The sequence below is a fragment of the Quercus suber genome, unplaced genomic scaffold (assembly GCF_002906115.3).
Source record: "Quercus suber isolate HL8 unplaced genomic scaffold, Cork oak 2.0 scaffold_4, whole genome shotgun sequence".
Classification (NCBI taxonomy): domain Eukaryota; kingdom Viridiplantae; phylum Streptophyta; class Magnoliopsida; order Fagales; family Fagaceae; genus Quercus; species Quercus suber.
This window is the reverse complement of record NW_027069470.1, coordinates 2155989-2173378: the sequence shown is the minus strand read 5'-3', so window position 1 is coordinate 2173378 and position 17390 is coordinate 2155989. Positions and strand designations below refer to the sequence as shown.

The following is a 17390-nucleotide window of genomic DNA, read 5'->3' as shown; positions in this document are numbered from 1 at the left end:
GTCATGAACTTCAACTAAATTTCTACATTCCATGAGATTCAATTGCTTTATGTTTGGGGTTGAATGGATAAGTCGATAATTTCTTATGTATTGACAGAATGAAAATTCATATATTCAAGTTTCTGAACTGTCCCATCTGTAAGGGGGAAAAAAAATTAATTTAGCTTCAACAAAGTTTAAAATAGTTTAATGAAGAAAAATAATAATAAATAAAAATGATATACCTCAAGAAGTTGTCCAATATAACTTGACTTTTGGCATGTTGAGTGCAATAAGTTTTTGAGGACGAAAATTGAATGGTAAGGAAGAGAAATGGAAATTCGGGCCAATCAAGTAACCTTAATTCATTGGAAGATATTCAATACCCCCACAAATATCTACATTAAACTATAAGGAACTTGAGTTTTTCATCTTTTCAAGACTTTAGCTTCTAATTGCAACTTTGCTCTTTCAGGTGGCATATCATCACCTCGAATTTTTCCCGATCCCTATTAGCAAAACATTTAGGAATACATCATGCAAAAGAATTCACAAAATTATATAACTATTAATTTGTAACCATATAGGGGATTGAATTTCTTCCATAACAAAAGGAAAAATATATATATCAGAAAAACATTAAGAATTCTTAAATTTTCCCTATATAGAAAAGGAAAAGGGGAAGAAACCAAGTTATACCGTATTTTTCGTAAGTACTTCAAAGAATCCTCATAACACCATAGCCTCTACGATTCAGGTATTGGCGATTCTTGTCGAACAATTTCCCTACCCATTTGTTTACCAAGTCATGCATCCATAATTTATCATGTCGATCAAAGTTATGAGACACTTCTCAGAAGTCTTGAATACCAATAATTGGGTATAAATTGCAAGAATTTAGTATTCTACAACATAACTCTTGCAAAATCCCTTGAAAAACATGCAATATCAAGAAAAATATCTCTTTCAGTTTCATCCAATCCTTCATAACTCTTTTGAGTATTTTTTGAATTTCTTTGTCTAGGATTTTTCATACTTATTTAATGCACTTTTCCATTCCATTTTATTTCTTCCATACAAATAGCACCTATATTGCTAGAGCTATGGAATGCCTTTAGCATAGCATATAAATTGGTTTGAAGTTCTGAATAATCTTCTTGGGTTTGTTTCTTTGGAACGCATGCAAACAAATAATTCATGAGCTTCATGATCATCAATTCCTTAACCTTATAGGTTAAAAGACCTTTTCCAAGAGAGCTAGCAAGTTTTTTCTCTTGTGGTTATAATGATTCTACTTCCAGAAGCAAAAAATCACATTCCAATAATGTTTCTATTTGGTCTAATTATCCACATCATCAAGAATTAAAAGAATCCTTTTATTGGAAAGTCTTTCCTTTATCAAATTGATTCCTCTGCATGCATTGTGAACCTCCAAATTTATACCCCCTAAAATATCATAAAGAAGTGTCTCTTGTAATTTGATTACACCATCAAATGTCCCAAACTTGTCTTTAACATTTTCTAGAAAGCTGCTTCCTTCAAAATGAACATAAATCATGTTATAAACGGCTTTAGCCGTGGTAGTCTTGCCCACTCCACCAAGGCCATACACCTTTATCACACGAACATCATTTGACCCGATATCTAAAAGTAATTTTATGGCTTCTACCTGATGACTTATTCCAACTGGATATTTAGCAACAAATAATGGCATGCGGTTTAATTTAAAATTTGAGATCTCTTTGACAATTTCTTGGATAAATTTGGACTCACTGCAGCTATCATTCACAAAGCATATAAACATGAGGTGAGTTAGAGTATAAATAGAAATATCAACATGAACTAAATTCTACCTTAGTATAAATAGGATGAGAAAAAAATGCTTTCATAGTTTTCAAAACTAGTGGGGCGGGGGGGGGGGGGGGGGGGGGAGAGGAGAGAGGGGAATCAAACAGTTAGGGGTTGTTGTTGTTTAACAATGGAATCTAGTGGTCATCACAAAACCATTAAAACTAGTAAAAATACAACAATAATCATTAAATACATACTTGTTCTTGTAATGCCAACCATGTATATTGGATGCTTCACATAGAGCTTCCCTCCACCTTTGTACCTTCTCGTTATCTTTGAATTTTTCTTCATGTTTAGCTAGTTCTTCCTCAAACTTTCCTTTTTTAACTTCCAATGGATCCATGTTGTAAAAAATCGGTCGCACCAACTGATCATTCTTCTTACACTCAATAATCTTAACAAGCTCATCTAAGCACCAAGTCGAGGATGCATAATTTTTAGAGAATATGATTATTGAAACCATTGAGCTCTCAATGGTTTTGAGATGTTGTGCAGAAATTTGTTCTTCTCTTAGGAGATTATCATCGATGAAGGTGTGAATACCTTGACGACGTAAAGTGTTACACAAATGGCCCGCGAAACCAAGGTGGATATCTTCACCTTCAAAACTCAAGAAGACATTAAAGTTCTTGTATCGGTGGGTGAAAGAGGTTGATGATGCTCCTTTGTTGGCCATAAGAGCCATTGGGTTTTATGAGGAGATGTTAGAAGATCTAAAAGGAGGAGAAAGAAATCATAAAGGGATTGTGGATGTAATGTAACAAAGGAAAGTGAATGAAAAATTAGGATGAAGGTGAAAGCATTCAAGAGGAGCCTTTCATATAGACGCTTTTTATTACTTTGGGTGTGACCAATAACTTTTTAACTTTCCAAATGTCATACTGATTCGTAAAATTATCGAATACACTTGGAGTACAATAAATACCTACTCCTTCCTTTTACATGAATAATTGATTTCACATAAATTTAATTATTAGGACCTACATTTATATGAGAATAAGGAGTATACATTAATTTTACACTCGTAGCATTCTAAAAATACTTGATTGACTCATTGCAATATCATGGAAGTTTCTTGCACAAAACCGATCATTAGAGCACATAAAATAGTAAATAATTTCTTATCAGAAGTCAATCGAAGGTTAGTTGTTTGTTGTTGTTGTTATTTTTATTATTAGCTTCATCCCACATGCACACTTTTCAAAAAGAAAATTTTGATGAAAAAAATAATTTTGATAATGAAAAAATAATTTTGCAAAATGATGAACATGATGAAAACATTGACTTAGATGTAATGGATTAGGCAAGATTATGATGAAAAGAAATTATTATTTTAGCTAATATAAGAAATTATTATTTTGGCTAATATGTTATAGATTATATATAATATGTTACATATTTTGGCTAATATGTTAGTTTAATTAATTTGAAGTTATATATATATATATGTGTGTGTGTGTGTGTTAATTTGATTTATTTAGTTAGTTTTGTTAAATATTATTATAAAATTATTATTATATTAGTCATTAGTTTAAATATTTTTTGAATTTATAATGGGTTTTTGTCTTCTATTTATATTTTTATAAATTTTATTATATATCTTATAATGCACATACAAAAAATTAAAAAAAAAAAAATATTCANAAGTTTTGCTCCAAACTAATTTAGATAACTATTTTCCTTCAACTCACTATGTGGCGGTTATAAGAACATCCATGCATGACTTTTTTTAATAAATCATGTGATTTGTTAAATAATGCACATAAATAATCTTTTAAATCGACTCATAAGGGTTGAAGAAAGACAACTCCAAATCAGTTTGGAGCCAATCTTTGTTCCAACTGAAATCATAACATAGTCAATTGAAATTACACTCATCCAGCTGCAGTGATAGGCTCATTGTTGGAGATCCAGTATTTTGAATTGCCAATATTTTCCGCAGCTTGCAAAAATTTTAAACGAAATTGTGAATATGCTTTGTAAGGGATGGAGCAAAAATGTCATAATAGTACCTTGGCATATTTCTTCATTCAAATTTTTTATCAAGAAGCCTTATTCTTTTTTTGGTTAAGTCGCTTTGCTTTTTTATTTTCGGTTCACCATGGCCCGCATCTCTCTAACCAGACTGTTGGAGCACCGGCAGTGGTCTTGACTCTTGAGCTCCCTACAAACAATTGCTACTCCTTGCTACTAAGGGTATCTTTCTCTTGTTGCTGATTTTTCGTGCTTTTAGTAAAGGTCGACCAAAAGTACTCCGGGTTGGGCACCGAGTATGGTACAGTCTGCGCAGGATAAAACGGCAACCTGGATGAAGAAATGGTTTGAGCCGTTGGTGGACAATTCTCTTTGAAATTCGATTGCCTTGTGGTTGGACCAGTTCATCATGGCTTTCATGGCTGATAACGGAATTATGAAGACCACAAATACATTTCACATGGACCCCTAACTTTGCAATAGTAGGAGCAATTTGTCCGCCAGTTGTACTTGTCCAAAAAGAAATTTTACATGAAATTTCAACATGATTCCGATCTCCTTCAATCAAGTTTCCGAATTCTTGCTGCAGCAACCTATGAGATACACCGTAAAACCACCGATGATCACAACTCAAATTATCAAAGAATTTCTCTACGAGCGTTCGTTTATGACCATTGGTGAAAATGTCAACAGCACAAACAAAGCTGTGTTCATCTACATCCGCCAGACAAAAGACAAGACAAAGAGCAACTGTTGGAAATTCTGTACCAACCCACAATGATATGGAACTTTCAACGCTTTGATGGTTGAACCACCTTGGAATCTCATTTCCTGGTACTCTAATGTTACATTCACATCCAGTGTCATCTTCATAATAATTAAGTAACTTATATTTATTAGCACCAAACTTTTCTTTAAATTTACGGAGCTCGGAGGGATGGAACCAGGAAGAGAGATCAGTCTGATGCGATAATCTGTTAGATGACTGTAAATCCAATAATATGTCGTCTCTCACACCAGACATGCCATATTTTGGGCAAGCCCCAAAATTCTTGCAAACTACATGCAATTAGGAAATTCAAGAAATTAAGGTTTAGGAAATCTAGTTAAAGCATTTGAGAAAGGTAACCAAAATTGTTCTTCATAAGTTGGAGAGAGAGGTACCTGAAAGAATATTTTGCTTAATGATTTTGAATTCAACGAGAAGCATTTGCTGCATCCACTCCTCTTATATTTCTGGAAGCTCTGGAATTTCTTGAAGGGAAAAGGAATTGCCAAATTTGAAGCCAACGTAATTTTTGAATCTGGTAATGCTTTCTGGGAGGGTAACAGCTTTATTTGTACAATGATAAATTTGCATGAGAGTGGCAACAAGAATTCAGAATAAAATCTATTTCTGAACTATTTTAGAAAAATAAAGAATAGAATGCCAATCTCAAAACCCCATATTTGGAATAGCTATCTAATTCTTGCACAACGCTTGTCTATCAATCTCCAAGTCCTTTGAAAATTTAATATTGCCCCAAATTTGGAGTTGAGAAAGATGTTGCAAATTATAATGCACTCTGGAAGAAGACCTGAACTAGGTGTAATCTCAAGCCCAGTGAGATTCCCAAATGATGGAGGCAACTCTCTAATAGCAGTTCCATTAAAGTTAGATACTTTAAACCATCCATTTCATGTGGAATATCAGGGAACTTTTCAAGCCTTTGCACATATAAATATCTAAATGTTTAAGAGATTTCATCATGAGGAAGCTGGAAGAATTCGAAGTTTAGTGCAGTTATAAAGCTCCAACTTTTCAAGCTTATCAAGACATCCAACAGAGTCATGAACTTCGACTAAATTTCTACATTCCATGAGATTCAATTGCTTTATGTTTGGGGTTGTGATGGATTATTCCTTTCAATTACCTTAAAATGTAGAGGAATTGGATGTGTAAATTTAAGTCCTTAATGTTATGTCTATTGTTTGTGTAAAGTGGACTAGTAGTTGTTTTATGTTGGTTGTTTTTTCAAAAGTACAATTTGTCAAAAACATAATACCGATTATATTTCACAATCTGTTTGAAGAATTATGCTTTTGCATTTACTTGATAAATATAATGCCGTAGATTGTGGCTTTGACAGTTATGGACATTGGGGCTGGCGACCGATCACTCCTAATTGCTGGCCCCCAACCTGATTTTAAAATAAACTTGTATGATGTTTCTGCCTAGGGAGGAATCATTTGCATGGGTCAGTTGTTTGCTGGTCAAACATGTTTTTAATATACTTTCTGCTTTAGTTTGCATTTTAGAGCTCATTCCTAGGCCATTTCTTCCTATTATAACTTTTCAGACAACGAACTATAAATTCTTTCCCCCTTTGTTTTGATGTCTATTCTTTCTTCTTGTGCAAACTTGCAGCCCCATATTTTCCTTATCGGTTGTTCATGGCCATTTCTACGAAAATTTCTACAGGTCCAGTGCTTGCAAGGCTAATTATTTTTGGGCCCATTACTTATATTTTGTAATATTTTAATTCTTTTTTGCATGACCCAAACTCATGCTTATTGGAAATTCAAGGGTGTGTGGTTTAGAGGGTAGGATTAGGCTTATTTTGGTTTTTTCATGGGCCCAAACACATGGATTTTGCTAAGTGGGCTGGTGCCACTTGCAAAATCTGAGGCTCCATGAAGGAAGTCACATGCTGGCCACTTTCATACAAACAGAACTTTATCCTCTCTGAGTCCAAATCTTCTGTCCCACTTTTCCTGCTCCACTCTATACTCCACCAATAAATACTTACCACATGTTCACCTAATTAATTAAATATTATCATTATTGACTTATTAATCCTACAGTTATTAATTAATAGTATCACGTGGCAAGTATTTATTGGTGGAGTATAGAGTGGAACAGGAAAAGTGGGACAGAAGATTTGGACTCATCCTCTCTACTCTATGTGTTGAAGTCACAACTGAACCCATTTTTAGCCCACAAAAGCAAGCTATTGCATTTATTGACTTCTGGCAAGATTTGTCACATTTAGCAGCTTTCCTAGGTGTCGATTTAGCTCATAAAGCTCAGTCAATCAGGTTTAGTCAACAAATTTCCCTAACCGTGACTAAACCAGCTTCTTCCTTACCTCTTCTCTTCTATAGCAACAAAGCAGTCAATAACTTCAATTCTTATTCAAATTCGGACTCTAGGGATGTCCCAAAGCAAATATAAAGGCTCTTCACCAAGTCTTACATTAAATTTTCATTACTCCTTCAACTGCCATACTTAGAGTCCATTTAGAAACAACTTATTTAGCTGAAACTGAAATTTTTTTGCTAAAAATTATAGACAAAGCTAAAATAGCTGAAATAGTACAGTAAGACTTATAAATAGTATCAAAAAGTGCAATGAAACTCATGAATAATAACAAAAATAACTAAATAGTAAAAAAAATGCTGTCTTTTTCAGCCAATGTCATACGCAACCAAATTCCGCTCAAACTTCCTAAGTCACTTAAAAGCAATAGAATATGAAGGGTTTGGTGTTAACGTGGCCGAACAATAGATTAGAGACCTCTCTCTCTTCTTTATCACCTCCCTTAAATTCCTCATCTTGCTGTGTATACAAAAAGATTTAGATATAAAGTATCTTTCATGCCTTTTTTTTTTTTTTTTCTTCTGTTGTCTAGCACTTTTGGGCTTTCTTTCTGGTGCACCACTAGCCTTTACTTCAAGAGTATTGGGAATTTTGGGCTTGACTGTCTTTAGTTTTACTTCTATTAAACCTAATGGGTATTTGGGCTCACTTTCCTTTTGTTCGGCCCTTCACAAAATCGACCCCAACATAAACATTTATTGTAAAAAGTTTCTATCTTTGCAGGCTTAGGACTTGGAAGTTGGAATCCTTTTTTTGAGGCTCACTGGAAAGGAGTTTTATTGGCTTGATTCAGTCAATGAAGATAACAAAGAGGGAAAAATACAAACATTTTTGCAGTTTGTGATTCTTCTTCTATCCATTCAATATTTATGTTTGTACTTCTTATTAATGTTGAGAAACTAAAAGTTGCTATTTACCTTGTGTATTGAGACTCTAAATTACATAGCAGAAGATAGTTATATTGTTTATTTAAGTTCTGCACGTATGGTTGTTTATGATGAAATTCATTTGTGGAGCATCAATTTAATTTTGGTTCTTTCATCTCCTCCCATTCAACCCCTCTTCATTTGTATCTCCTAAAGAGCCCCTCTCACACCAGACCACCACTTCATGAGTATCAGACTCCCACAAGATCCACAGCATAAAACAAGTTGTTTTACTCCATAAATCTCATTCAAAGAGAATTTCAAGGTGACCTTTCATCTTTCTTGATATCATATATTCTTGCTTAGCACTTGTTTAAAACTTGATTCCATGATTGACAGAAAATGAGAACCTCTTGATCAAAATTTGAAGAAGGTACTATTATGATATCGAAACAATCTTCTTTTGAGTAACTGGAGAAGGATTGGCAAGTCTTCTAGGCTGTAAGATAGAACCTCTTTCTGCCATATTAAATTTGTGGATGCTGCTAGGATCTTTATCTTGGCAATTTTGGAATTTGGTGATTGAACAGATGTGGACATTGAGGTATGAAAAAAAATTGTATTTTTCAAAAGGGGGGCAGGATTTCTCTTTTAAAGAGTGCTCTTTTAAAGAGTGCTCTTAGTTATGTTTTTTGTGCACATGATTTTGTTATCATATTAGCTACTCAGTGATAAGAGTTTTTTTTTTTTTTGGTTTAGTCCATAATTATCTAGAAAGATGCTTGTCAGAAATTTTGAGTTGGTTACTTGATGACAAAGGCGGTGGAAGGCTTGTATATGAAAAAATATGTGCTTAAGTTCCATGCATTAAATCAAGATGTAGTTGTTTTGCTTCTTCTGGAAGTTGAATATAAATCTAGATCTTTTGCAATCTCAATGTGAGTTGCTCTTCTTTCTTAGTCCTTGTAGTTTGATATTAGGCTATACAAAATATAAATTAAAGGTGGGGATTTTTGGATGCTAATGACCTTTGATTATCTGCATCCAGATTGACTGGAATTTACATTTTGACCAAGTTATTGTGGATTTTGTGCAGTTCTCATTATCATGGTGTTTATGAAACATCAAGAATGTGTCAGATTTTGCTGCAGGGCAGGCAAGGCTTATTAGCAGACCACTTATCATAAAGCGAAAAGACAAAATGACTTGTTTTCACATGATGAGATCATAAGAGGTACCTATGAAATAATGTTGGTGCTCCTTGCATCACGGCAGCAATAAAAAGGTCTAGAAAAGTAATTACACCAATTTGTGGACTTAATTCAAGGATGTAAAGAGTCTTCTTGGTCAAAATGGATTTTCTTGGGATGATACTAAACAAATGGTTGTGGCAAGTGATAAATACACTAGTTTTTTGTTCACTTTTTGATTTGATCTCTTCCTTTGGGGTGATAGTGAACTGACATAATATACATGCAGGATCACCTGGAGGTGCAGTTGTACAGNTGTTTGTACTACTTATTAATGTTGAGAAATTAAAGTTGCTATTAACCATGTGTATTGAGACTCGAAATTACATAGCAGAAGATAGTTATTATTGTTTATTTAGGTTCTGTAAGTATGATTGTTTATGATGAAATTTATTTGAGGGGCATCAAATTATGTTTGGTTCTTTCATGTTCATTTTTATCTCTAAAGAACCCCTCATCACACCAGACCACCACTTCATGACTATTAGACTCCCACAAGATCCACAGCATCAAACAAGTCGTTTACTCCATAATTCTCATTCAAAGAGAATTTCAAGGTGAGCTTTCATCTCTCTTGATTTCGTATATTCTTGCCTAGCACTTGTTTAAAAATTTATTCCATGACTGACAGAAAATTAGAACCTCTTGATGAAAAATTAAAGAAGGTCCGATTATGATATCAAAACAATTTTCTTTCGAGTCATTGGAGAAGGATTGGCAAGTCTTCTAGGCTGTAAGATATAATCTCTTTCTGCCATATTAAATTTGTAGATGCTATTAGGATCTTTATCTTGGCAATTTGGAATTTGGTGATTTTACAAATGTGGACATTGAGGTATGAAAAAATTGTATTCGTCAAAAGGGGGGCAGGATCTCTCTTTTAAAGAGTGCTCTTTGGTGTTTGCCAACCTATTTTACTCCTCTCTTTGATATGCTGACATAAGCTTGGAAGAGGAAATGCACTATCTCGGATGCACTTTTTTGTCTTCCCTAACAATACCCTTTGAAATGTTATTATTATTATATTTTTTGGAAGGTATTTTAAATGTTATTGTTAGGAAGTTTTAGTTATTTTTTTGTGCACATGTTTTTGTAACCATGTTAGCTACTCAGTGATAAGAGTTTTTTTTTGGGTTTAGTTCATAATTATCTAGAAAGATGCTTGTCAGAAATTTTGAGTTGGTTACTTGATGACAAAGGCGGTGGAAGGCTTGTATTTGAAAAAATATGTAGTTGTTTTGCTTCTACTGGAAGTTGAATATAAATCTAGATCTTTTGCAGTCTCAATGTGAGTTGCTCTTCTTTCTTAGTCCTTGTAGTTTGATATTAGGTTATACAAAATATAAATTAAAGGTGGGGATTTTTGGATGCTAATGACCTTTGATTATCTGCATCCAGATTGACTGGAATTTACATTTTGACTGTTAATTGTGGGTTTTGTGCAGTTCTCATTATCATGGTGTTTATGAAACATCAAGAATGTGTCAGATTTTGCTTCAGGGCAGGCAAGGCTTATTAGCAGACCACTTATCATAAAGCGAAAAGACAAAATGGCTTGTTTTAACATGATGAGATCATAAGAGGTACCTATGAAATAATGTTGGTGCTCCTTGCATCAAGGCAGCAATAAAATGGTCTAGAAAAGTAATTACACCAATTTGTGGACTTAATTCAAGGATGGAAAGACTCTTCTTGGTCAAAATGGATTTTCTTGGGATGATACTAAACAAATGGTTGTGGCAAGTGATAAATACACTAGTTCTTTGTTCACTTTTTGATTTGATCTCTACCTTTGGGGTGATAGTGAACTGACATAATATACATGCAGGATCACCTGGAGGTGCAGTTGTACAGAAATAAAGCCTCGATGAACTTCAACGAATTGTACTTGATACATGCACGTACAACATCAGGTGGAAGATACTGCTGAACAAGTCATGATATAGACTTTGATGATGACATTCAAGGAGTGAAAATGGGTGAGTTTTTATATCTCATCATGGATTTGCAGAAATGTTGCATTTGTCATTTGCATTTTAATGTATGCTACTGGTACTGTGCATATATTAAGCCTGATTTCACTGATTTTTATTTTTATTTTTTATTTTTATATGCAAAGATCTAATTACATATTTATTATTCTGGGGAGTGCATAAAACAAGAGAGTCATCATAGACAACCAAACTCCCCTCCCCTTTCCTTCTTATTAGTCTATGCAGAGGTATCTGGAACTCCCCACTAGAATTTCAAAAAATTTGAAGGAAAATGGACTTTTAACATCTCCAACATTTATATATCCCAATCTTGCTTTCGGCCACTCTTTGGGTTGTCAACAATGGCCTGCTTTCTACATGAATCAGTGATATGCTTTCACCTTATTGTATGCAAAGCCCTAAGTAGCACCTAATGTCAAGATTTGTTTGCAAACTTGTCTATATTAGAGGAGAACTAAGAAGCTTTAACCCCCACACAATAGACACAAACATAAAAAACAATAAAATAGTGTGGCAGAGAAATGAGCACATGCTACATGGCCTTGTGAATACTTGATTGGATTGGGCCTGATGGTTTATTTTTCTTTATTTAATTGATATGGCCCTAATGTTCCCTTTAAATTTCATTTGCAGATCTCAAGAATAGGTCATAGGTGCTTCCTCTTTAAAAAGAGGGCTCCAAAAACTGAGCAGATGCCTGCACAGCACAAGTGCTTGTGGCATTTTTTTATTATTGTGTTCTGGATATCCAGTACTGCTAGGGAAATGCTTAAGGCACTTCTGGAATTTCTACTAGCACTTTTGGGCCCAACCCAAAGTACTTGTATGAGGAAATTCAGTGGGGGATCTGGTTTCTGATTTGGTCAACTACTATGTTGGGTCAATGTTTAACATGCTTGTTGGGCTAGGTTGGAACAGTTTTTGTCATACAATTTTTATCCAAATGCTTATGAACTCCATTTCCATGTGAGAATTGTGACTGCATTCATCTTCCTTTTATTGAATTTGATGAGGGTCTCTCACAGTGATTAGTTCATACAGATTCCAGGTGCCCAAGGTTCTGGTGCTTGTCTTGTTGGTCTGTATGTTATTTTATGACCATAGGCTTAGTAATTGCCAAGTTTTCAGGCTTATTCCAATTATTCGAGGTATATGTTGATTAAGGCTCTACAACATGACACTTTTGCTCCCCCAGGTCCATTAAATTGATCACTTCAAATATTAAGCTAGTTTTGGATTCTATCTCTTGATGGGATTTTGGGTTTGTTCGTAAAGAAACAAATTTTTGACTCACAATTTGACACGTTTGATGGCAGTTTGTAATTCTGATGGGTCAAAATGGATTTTTCTCTAATTTTTTTGAGGTTAGAGATGGCCGGGCCCTCTCTCTCCCTTACTCTAGATACGGTATATTTACTCATTAAAAAAATATAAGGTAAATTATAAATTACACCCCCTGTTATTTAAGATTGCTTAAATTTTACACCCGAACTTCTAAAATCCCAAACCAGAACTCACCATGCTAACATATTTTATTTTTGCCAAATCAACCTCAAAAACTACTGCACAGTTTCAATGAAAAATAAAAACTGCCCTGGCATGCACAAAGCAAAAGACTAAAACTAAACCGTTTCAGCCTAACTTCTAAAATCCCAAACCAAAACTCACGGACCCACCTCGCACAGTAGAGACCCATCGTGAGCAGCTCCACAGCAGCAGCCACAGTGGTGGTCACGGTAGCAGCCACAACGGCGGCCATAGCGGCAGCCACAATGAGTATCATTGCAACAAATTTACAAAGAAAACAATTCAGGTTAAACTTCTTCAGTGAAACCCATTAGATTTGAACAATCAAGTCAAGGGAACTAAAGGGTATGAAGGTCTAATAGAAAGAAAAGTGAATGATAATAATACAAAAATTACCATGCTTCTAAAGAAGCAAGAGTTTACGGTTTACCACTAAGTAAATCACTAACAAATAAGTAAGCTTTGGCAATTGGCAAAGTGCTTTGATGCCAACAGATCTGCTGAGTGTTCACAATGGGTCTTTCCGTGGAAGGTGGGAGGGAGCTGCCTTCGTGGGTTTTGGTTTGGGATTTTAGAGGTTAGGCTGAAACTCTGTAGTTTTAGGCTTTTAGTTTTGTGTATGCCAGGTCAGTTTTTATTTTTCACTGAAGCTGCATAGTTTTGAGGTTGATTTGGCAAAAATAAAACATGTTAGCATGGTGATGTCTTAGTTAATAGCAAAAACTAACCGTAGGGGGTGAATTACTAACAGAACCAAACTTCAAGATGTAAAATCTAAATTTTAAATCGTTGGGGTGTAAAATCTAAACAACTTTAAACGTTTGGGTATAATTTGCAATTTACCCAAAAATATATATCAAGGATATATGGTCTTTCACTCTTGTTTCATGTTGCATGTTGCAAGCTGTGCCTTGCTTGTGTGCTTGGTACTTAGTGATAGACTTTCTAGATTATATTAATCGCGTAATCTTCACTTAGTAATAGACTTTGCAAATTGTATTTAGGCTATAATTATCTTTCAATTGTAACTTGTAGTTGTAACTTATGTATATTTTCTGCAAATTTGAATATAAATACAAAATGTGGACAACAGTAGAATGTAAGCTGCCACTTCCAATTTTACAACATTTTCTTTCAAAAACTAGCGAATTAATTTGGAGGAAACCCTAAATATGACTAGCATTTACATTAAACTAAAAAAAATTATACATAAAGATTAAAAAAAATTATACATAACAAAAGACTTTTCTATATACATAAAAAATAATACTAGAGAAACAAACTATTTTATAAAATTTTTTACAAACTACTAATGTGATGAGTGATTATTGGTAAATGAAAAGTGATATTAATAGTAGGCCTAGATGAAAACCAATAAGAGGTTGGCTACATCAATATTTTGTAAAAATGTTAATCCTATAAAATAGTCTATGTCTATAATATTACTCATATATAAATCAATCGTAAACACAACAAAATAAACATTAACATCATAGAAGTATTGTTAAGAACATATCAAAGGTAGGTTGGATTTCACCCTTTACCTTAGCAAGTCATTACACCAAAGAAAATTCTAAAACTTGAAAAGGAATTCAAAGAAAACTTAATTTCATTATGAGGCTAGCATTCTTGAAGTTGGACCTAAATAGCCTTTAAATAGGCCAATAAATTTTATTACAATTAAATTTCCCTTCTTTTTATGGGGAGAATTGATTTTTGGGCTTCATTTTTTTTTTTTTGGCTAAATGATTTTCATACTTCATTTAACCAACTATTTTGGCCCATTAGCATAGAATTTGGACTTTCCATAATCTTAAAGTTGTAGTCTTTTGAGTTATCTTTTTAACCCAACTTGAATCATCACAATTCAATATTTGAGCAGAAAGTTATGCTCAAAATACTAAAACTATGTGGGTTGTATTCTTAGGTGAATATTTCTAATAAAATCCTAAGGTGAATTGGACTTAGAGTTAGTGTGAACCTTTGCTTTCTTACTCCATTTGGGCTCAAATTTAATTGGGTTGAGATTTTTTAACCTCATTATGACCCTCGTCAAAATTTAGGTTATTAGTCTTCTTCTAATATGCTCGTTTCATTCTAGATAAATATTGCTTGAATCAATTTTATTCTCCTACAAATCAAAGACATATTCATGCATTGAAATTCATTTTAAGTACAAAATTAATTATTCAACATTACTCCAAAATTAAATATAAAATTCATGAATTAAGACAATATAAATAAGGTAATACTCCCTAATAATAGTATAAATATGCAAAATTAAGATATTATCAATCAACCCCAAGATTCTCAATCTCAGTCATATACACAAATTAAAATTTTAATAAAATGAGTAAAATTATATCCATTAAAATTAAAATAATTTTTTTTATAAATTCATGTTGAGAGATTTAAAAAAAAAAATCACAATGAAATTATAAAATTCACAACACTTCAAAATACTATTTTGTAAAGTTGTGATTTATAACTATGTTTTATGTTGGTTTTATTCCATGACAAAAAGTATTGTAATTGCATTAATTTTATTCCTTGTATTTTGTGGGATTTTATTGTATTGGGTTTAATATTAAGTTGGAGAAGAATCGAGCATGAAATGAAGAATCAATGTAATTTCATGACTAACTCGCAAGAAGCTCGTAAGTAAAGGTTCCAGCGAAAAGGGCACATAAGAAGCACATGCTAGAAGCTAAAGAGTCATGTCTAGCTGTCAATTTCGTGAGTGTATCATGAGAAGGGCCAACTCACGAGGTACCCGCAAAACATTCGACCTAGAGGATTTTAAGTGTGACTTTCTTACCATTTACCCATACTATATATACCCTCATTACCCGCAAAAGTAATAGAGTCTATTTAGGAAGAAAAACCTTAGATAGGTTTTTACAACACAACACACCCATCTTTTAGAGAGAGAGCTACTCATCCTTAGTGAGAAATTATTGTAGCCTTTTCTCCTTCCCTCTCTCATTGTCATACCTTGAGAGAAGATTTACACCCAAACATAACCCACACATTTTCAGAGTATAGAGAGTGTTTTGGAATGTGGGAAGTTTTAGGAATTTGCCAAAAGAAGTCAGTGGGGTTTCACGGATGCAATCGGGCGTATTATGGGATTCGGAAAGCTAGAGAAGACATGACTTCGAGAAGTCCATTGGTAGTAGGAGCTTGGAGAGATCAAGTACATTGTGTAGACTAGGCTTGGAGGGTTTTTTGTTATTTGTGCACTTTAACTTTATTCTCTAGTGGATCGATTTCGACCTGGAGGGTCGTAGAGAGATTTTTCATCGAGTTCTTCGGTTTCCTTTTCAATAACACATCTTGGTGTTATCTTGTGTTTGCATCTCTCTTTCCTTACTCTTGTACTTTGTTGAAGACAAATTTTTCACACCACAAGGCTTCATTTCATTGGTAAACCGCACCATGTCAACACTATCATGGATTTTGGAAAAATCTCTTCTAAAGCCCAAAAGATCCTATATTTACACAAAAAAGGCGTCAAAGCCTATGGTTCAAGCTCATAGCACATCATCTTATTTTTTGCTCATGATCCAAGCTCATGAGTCTCATCGGGAGAATTTTGGAAGTCGTGGTTTGGAGGGCCAAGAAGTATGTTTAGTAAAGCTCCAGTCGTTCAAAGTTGATAAAGGAAAGCATGTTGCTTGGCATGTCTTCTCCAATTTCCTGAACTTTGACAGGTTAGTGTGCAATAGGTAACACTTAATAAGCCTCTCATATTACATAATACTTAAAATGATAAAACTCTTCATGCTCTTTACATAAAAATTAATGTTCATCATATAATATAAGTTTAAAAATGTAATTATAGTAATTCATATAAATTATATTATTATCATCTAAATCAATTCTAAGCACATGGGTAAATATATATTGGTATCTCATATCTAACATTAAATGCTCTCTTTACTCTCCAAGATTTGGTTAAAATACAAAAAAACCATAATTATATCTCTAAAATTTCATCAAATATCAACCAACTAGTCTAGTACTTACCAAAATTATATATGGACTAAACATATAATTTTTCCAAGAGAGGAAACTTAGCCGAAAATACCAAAAAAAGCTCCAGCAGAAGCAGAAACAGCTCCAGCGAAAGCTGAAACAACTCCAACGGAAGTTGCAAACAACTTCTACAGAAGCTGTAACAGCTCTAGCAGAAGCTGCAGAAGCTCTAGCAAGTTGACACATGTCCTAAAATGATGTCATTTTCCCATTAATGCCCAATCCCAACAGCTTGCTGTCATACCCAAATAAACAAGAGGATCTCATAAAGATTATCTTGTCATTTTTAGCCAAATCTTGAATTTAAAGCCAAATATTTTTTCCTCCAAGCAAGATGTCATTTGAATGATATCATTTAGTTGTGACAACTGTGATTGACAGCTGTTATAGCTATAACATCATCCTTGAAGTCTCTAGCTTTCTTCTTTTGGCTAAAAAACAAAATCCCTCTAATTAAACCACTTACCTTGTCAAGGACTTTTCCTTATTTGCTAATTTTCCCTTCAACTAAGTTCTGATCTAGTTACATAGCTTGACTCTATATACAGAGAACCAAGTTACACATTAAAGAGGACCGATCCATCCCTCTCTCACCCCATTATTCTGAAACTTCACTTTGCTGCTACATACATATTTTCATTCTTCCCCATCTCTTGTGCGAAATCCCTATTCATAGATAACAACACAACACACATATTACAACACACCATTATCCATTACCCATTTTTCCCACACTCCATTATTCTGAAACTTCATCATCTTGCTGCCCAAA

At 33.8% G+C, this 17390-nt stretch overlaps 1 protein-coding gene and 1 long non-coding RNA gene across 6 annotated transcripts; one reads left to right on the top strand and one right to left on the bottom strand.

Moving 5' to 3' along the window:
* Positions 1 to 1308: 1308 nt before the first annotated feature.
* Positions 1309 to 3246, bottom strand: LOC112037834 (disease resistance protein RUN1). The gene is made up of 2 exons (XM_024070662.2): positions 2028 to 3246; positions 1309 to 1757 (listed from the first exon to the last, which is right to left on the bottom strand). The coding sequence occupies exons 1-2, from the start codon at positions 2513 to 2515 to the stop codon at positions 1319 to 1321; spliced, it is 927 nt and encodes a 308-aa protein (XP_023926430.2). The 5' UTR covers positions 2516 to 3246; the 3' UTR covers positions 1309 to 1318.
* Positions 3247 to 9321: 6075 nt separating this feature from the next.
* LOC112037825 (uncharacterized) lies at positions 9322 to 12227 on the top strand. 5 transcript variants are annotated; one of them, XR_010628028.1, is made up of 4 exons: positions 9322 to 9616; positions 9691 to 10798; positions 10888 to 11038; positions 11687 to 12227. It is a non-coding gene; the product is annotated as an uncharacterized LOC112037825 (long non-coding RNA). The 5 variants fall into 5 exon arrangements; XR_010628027.1 differs by having other exon boundaries at positions 9322 to 9792; positions 10199 to 10798; positions 11687 to 12225; XR_010628026.1 differs by having other exon boundaries at positions 9322 to 10347; positions 10505 to 10798; positions 11687 to 12222.
* The last annotated feature ends 5163 nt before the right edge of the window (positions 12228 to 17390 follow it).